The sequence below is a fragment of the Etheostoma spectabile genome, chromosome 7 (genome assembly GCF_008692095.1).
Source record: "Etheostoma spectabile isolate EspeVRDwgs_2016 chromosome 7, UIUC_Espe_1.0, whole genome shotgun sequence".
Classification (NCBI taxonomy): Eukaryota; Metazoa; Chordata; class Actinopteri; order Perciformes; family Percidae; genus Etheostoma; species Etheostoma spectabile.
This window is the reverse complement of record NC_045739.1, coordinates 13,144,994-13,150,302: the sequence shown is the minus strand read 5'-3', so window position 1 is coordinate 13,150,302 and position 5,309 is coordinate 13,144,994. Positions and strand designations below refer to the sequence as shown.

The following is a 5,309-nucleotide window of genomic DNA, read 5'->3' as shown; positions in this document are numbered from 1 at the left end:
GTGAGATCTATCATGGAGCCCCAGACCCAGGGAGATTGACCGTCATCTTGAACTTCTTACATTTTCTAATAATTAAAACAGTTGTTGCCTTCTCACCAAGCTGCTTGCCTATTGTCCTGTAGCCCATCCCATCCTTGTTCAGGTCCAACAATTTTATCCCAATGTCCTTACACAGCTCTCTGCTGGTCTTGGCCTTGTGAGAGGTTGGAGTCTGTTTGAGTGTGTGGACAGGTGTCTTTTATACAGGTAACAAGTTCAAACAGGTGCAATTAAACAGGTATGAGTGGAGAACGGAGGGCTTCTTAAAGAAAAACTAACAGGTCTGTGAGAGCTGGATTCTTACTGGTTGGTAGGTGATCAAATACTTATGTCATGCAATAAAATGCAAATTAATTATTTAAAAATCATACAATGTGATTTTTCTGGATTTTTGTTTTAGATTCCATCTCTTACAGTTAAAGTGTACCTATGATAAAAATTACAGACCTCTACATGCTTTCCTAAGTAGAAAAACCTGCAAAGTAGGCAGTGTATCAAATACTTGTTCTCCCCACTTTATTTGTGTTGTCATCCTAACTACATGTTTGAATGTTCATAGCTGTACCATCTCACGTTTACAGATTAGTAAAAGATGGAAACTCCTGAGTATTGAACAGCAACAGAAGGAGTTGGAGGCCAAGAAGGAGGCCAATAGGAAAGCCAAGGAAGAAGCAAAGGAACACACAAAGAAAGTGGCAGGTAATGGGGTGAAACTTGCTCTAAATTTGCACTTTTTAAAGTAACGTCTCTTATTGTATTTTATTGTTGATTTCCACAGAGGAAAGAAACCAGGCTAAACAGAGCTACCAGGAGTCTCTCCAGAACGTTGCCACTGTTCGCCAGCAGGCAGCGGTGAGTCATTCATTCTCCAGTTCTTCGATTTCCTATATGCCACTTCAGATAGGCTTTGCACTCTTCATATTCACTGTTGATGTGTGGGGAAAGTACATATCTGTGGACAACATGAGTGTTATATTCACCCAAGAGCCTGGCTCAGACAGCGCTGTAATAGGTAGGTTAACGCTCTGCAACGGCCCCCATTTTCTGAAGACGGGGCTTGTATTTTTACACCTAAATATGGTGACTCACAAACGGGTGACCCACTGCTTCCAGTCTGCAGCACCGGCATGTCAGTGGCCTTTTAAAAAATTTATATCTGTCACATGATGTGCCTGGGGAACAAGAACACATAGTGTGTGATTGCAGCATTAGAGACTTGTCCTCCACTCATCAAATGCTTTTCCTCCCTCCTGGGGAGCAACAATCCTTAATATCTTTCTTTCTGCCCAAAAGCCCACTTCCTGTTAGCTCCATCTGTCTTGGGTATTGCTTGGCACCCTCCCGCTTGGTTTCTTCTACATGCTCATGCCACCGTATGGCGTTTCCACTTTGTTTTAAATGCTCAGTTAGACAAAAGTCTCAGTACTTTGACTCCTGTCCGCGGTGCTGGAGAACAGAAAGAATGGTCACCACTGTTTAACTCTCGCCTCTGACACTGCTGATGGCACCACTTAGCCTCTGCCTTTCACTGTGTGAGCTTTGGGCCATCAGTCACTACTGCGCACAGTAATGGCGTGCACCATAGCAAATCCACTGTGTGATGATGGCATAAACGAAAAGTTTGGTTTAGGCTAAAACAGCAACTTCAAATAAGCATGTTGGCACCCTGTGGTGGCATGCATTATAGTCAGAAGTGTTGGCAGCAGCACTTGAAAGTAACTCTCCTCAACCTGCCAACTGCAGGCAGATATTGGCTCTGCCGGCTAACTGTCAGTTTCAGCCGGCACTTTGGCAGTGAAGTGTTATTGTCTAATATCAGTTTGAATGAGAGGTTTCCAAAGCTTCTACTGCACTGATATGATGATTGCAAATTGTGAAGGGTGTGTGCTGTGATTGTGCTCCAACATCACAGGTTTTGTCTTTTGCCTGCGTCCTGGTTAAAAAAAAATAATGAACCATCATCAGGTTCAAATGAAGCCTGTTGGAGGAATAAATCCAAAATGATCCCAGGGAGGTGATATCGCAAAAAAACATATGTCACACTCAGAAATTTGATTTCCAACTATAAAAAATTATTTAGCAAATTAGTATGTTTAATCAGAACAATGTTACTGTTACTTAGTTGAAACATAGGTAAAGATTAACCTTAGATTCTGGGATATTGGCATAAAGCTGCGGCTTCAACCACTAACCTGATGGCTTGATTACTAGAACTGTAGAAGTCAAAATTTTAACTTAACCAAGCACCAAACTGTGATCTCTTTTGGATTCAATTAACAAAGATAACAGTTTATTTTGAAGCAAAGTGAAAATGTCAACCTTTAGATGGCAGCGAAGCTGTATTTTCAACTTCAGGCTCCAGGCATCACTAAGTATATAGCAAAGAAAAACATATGTTTGTCAAATGTCAGTTATTATGAATATATTTATAATTTCTTAATGACCCCCTTGATATGTTACTTATGAACCATACATTGATAAAATAATTAAAAAACAGCTGTTTGGGGAGTTGCCCCATAGCTGAGAACAGTCTTCCAACATTCCTCATTGTCTTTCTAGTTAAACAAAATACATCCATTTAATGCATTCATCAAAATGTTTATTTTAAGAATTGAATATATTGTTGCTGACAAATTGCATTAGGAATCTGCAAAAGGTGGCGGAAAGAAAAGAGAGAGGGTGGCCAGTGAGGTTGGAGAGTCGACTCCCAAACCAAGTAAGAAGCAGATGAAATCTGCAGAGAAGCCCCAAACAACAGAACCGCCACCCCAAGACAGCTTCAAGCCTTTTGACTACAATCAGTCAGACCTCAAAGTCTTTGCTGGTATGTACTTGTGACTTTTCTTTGTCTTTTTACATTCAGATACAGTTGTTGTATGTTGTAAAAATTAATTCAACTCAGTGTGCCCCTTTTGTATTTACAGGTACAAAATCTAAAGACAACACCCAGTTCGATCCAAACCGACAAGCCCATGGTTTTAAGAAAAAGGTATTAGTTTGTTAATTCATATCTTTATTCAACAATATGTCTTTAATGAGTGAGTGATTGTTTTACATTTATTTTCTAAACAGAAAACTCCCAGGGGACAAAAATCCAATAGTGGAGCTGGAAACCGAAGTATGTCGTACATGGCTGGAAAATCTGAGAGGTAAAAATGCGCAATATACAGTAGTTTCTTTGCTTATGGTAATTTTTTTTTGCGTTAACCACTTTATTTCCTACATTCTGGAGAATTTTAATGCAAAATATATTGCAGTCAGGCTCTCGGGCAATCTGTATTGCTTTTAAATATATAGTGTACGTACAGTGGGGCTCGAAAGTTTGGGCATCCCAGGTAAAAATGTGTATTAATGTGCATAAAAAAGCCAAGGAAATATCGAAAAATCTAGAAAAGGCATCAAATGACAGATTAGACATTTGTATAATATGTCACAAAAAGTTATATTTTATTTCCATCATTTAAAGAAAACTAAAAAAAAGGCGTCTGCAAAAGTTTGGGCACCCTGCAAAGTTAATACCTTAAAAACAGCCAAGAGTCTTTCAATTCTCGTTTGAGGTATCTTCGCCTATTCTTCCTTACAAAAGTCTTCCAGTTCTTGAGATTTCTCGGTTGTCTGTCACGCACTGCTCTTTTAAGGTCCATCCATAGATTTTCAGTCATGTTGAGGTCAGGAGATTGTGAAGGCCATAGCAAAACCTTCAGTTTATGCCTCTTGATGTAATCCACCCTGAATTTTTAGGTGTGTTTAGGATCATTCTCCATTTGTAGAAGCCATCCTCTCTTTAACTTCAGCTTTTTCACAGATGGGATCAAGTTAGTGTCCAAAATTTGCTACAATTTTATTAAATCATTTTTCCTTCTACTCATGAAATGTTCCCTGTGCCCCTGGCTGCAATATAACCCCAAAGCATGATTGATTCACCCGCATGCTTGGACAGAGGTTCTTTTCATTAAATTCTGTGCCCTTTCTTATCCAAACGTACCTTTGCTCATTTCGGCCCAAAGTTCTATTTTAACCACATCGGTCAGAACTTGTTTCCGCAATGCATCAGGCTTGTCTATATGTTAATTTGCAAACTTCAAACGCTGATTTTTGTGGTAAGGATGTAGAAGAGGTTTTCTTTTGATGACTCTTCCATGAAGACCGTATTTGTACAGGTATCTCTTTATAGTAAAATGGTCTACCACAACTCCAGTGTCTGCCAGGTCTTTCTGGATGGATCGTGTTGTCAAACATGGGTTTTGACTTGCTTTTCTCACAATCCTGCGAGCTGTTCTGTCTGATATTTTTCTTGGTCTTCCAGATCTTGCTTTAACTTCCACTGTTCCTGATGACTGCCATTTCTTAATTACATTCCAAACAGAGGATATTGGCATCTGAAAACACTTTGCTATCTTCTTATAGCCTTCTCCTGCTTTGTGAGCGTCAACTATTTTCATTTTCAGTTTTTCTAAACAACCTCTTAGAAGAACATGGTGCTGATTGTTGGGGCAAGGTCGGATGAGTCTGGGCATTTAAAACCTTAAGATTGACATCACCTGGTCTTTCCAGATGATGATTGAGAACAATCCATGACACTGTCAGGTCTCAGCTTTCCAAAGGGGGCGGTGCATGCAATAAACTCTGCAGGGTGCCCAAACTTTTGCAGATGCCATTTTTTTGTTTTCTGTTATTTTGAAAGTGTAAATGATGGAATGAAAATCTAACTTTTTGTGACATATTATATAAATGTCAAATCTGTCATTTGATGCCTTTTTGGATATTTTTTCCATATTTTCTTGGCTTTTTTATGCACATTAATACAATTTTTTTACCTGGGGTGCCCAAATTTTTTAGGCCCACTGTATATAATATGTAATGTTATCCCTGCAGAGACAACACACATGGAGGCATGATTTACTCTTCCTTCTTCCTTTGTCTTTTTGTTTGTAGAAGTAACCTCTTAAATGTGCTTGTTCACAGCATTTTAATTATAGCTCAGATATGTTTAAAACAAATTCTGCTCATTTTCAAAAGGTTCTGTACATTAAAAACATATTTCATATATCTGTGTTTTCAAAAAACATTTAAACAAATTTGCTTTTGAAAAGAAATGGGGACATAAGCGACCATTTCAGAAAGTGGTGGGGACGTGTCCCCGGTGTAAGTGACACCTATACAAACCTCACAGTATGTTAACCATTCTTTTTCTTCTCTACAGAGGATTCCGGCACAACTGGCCCAAAAGATAAACTCTTTGATGCTGTTTTCGGTCGTATTTTAAAACT

General features: G+C 39.0%; 2 protein-coding genes across 2 annotated transcripts in view; both read left to right on the top strand.

The window, feature by feature from the left end:
- The window catches only part of exosc10 (exosome component 10), a 15,318-nt gene extending 10,015 nt beyond the window's left edge, over positions 1-5,303 (top strand). Inside the window, exons 20-25 of the mRNA XM_032520603.1 lie at positions 621-738; positions 818-891; positions 2,683-2,863; positions 2,964-3,028; positions 3,112-3,188; positions 5,243-5,303. Of these exons, the coding sequence (XP_032376494.1) occupies positions 621-738; positions 818-891; positions 2,683-2,863; positions 2,964-3,028; positions 3,112-3,188; positions 5,243-5,273 (546 nt within the window). The 3' untranslated portion in view covers positions 5,274-5,303. The remainder of the gene's footprint in view (positions 1-620; positions 739-817; positions 892-2,682; positions 2,864-2,963; positions 3,029-3,111; positions 3,189-5,242) is intronic.
- cntn3a.2 (contactin 3a, tandem duplicate 2) overlaps positions 1-5,309 on the top strand; it is a 57,377-nt gene that overhangs the window by 48,495 nt on the left and 3,573 nt on the right. The window lies entirely within an intron of this gene.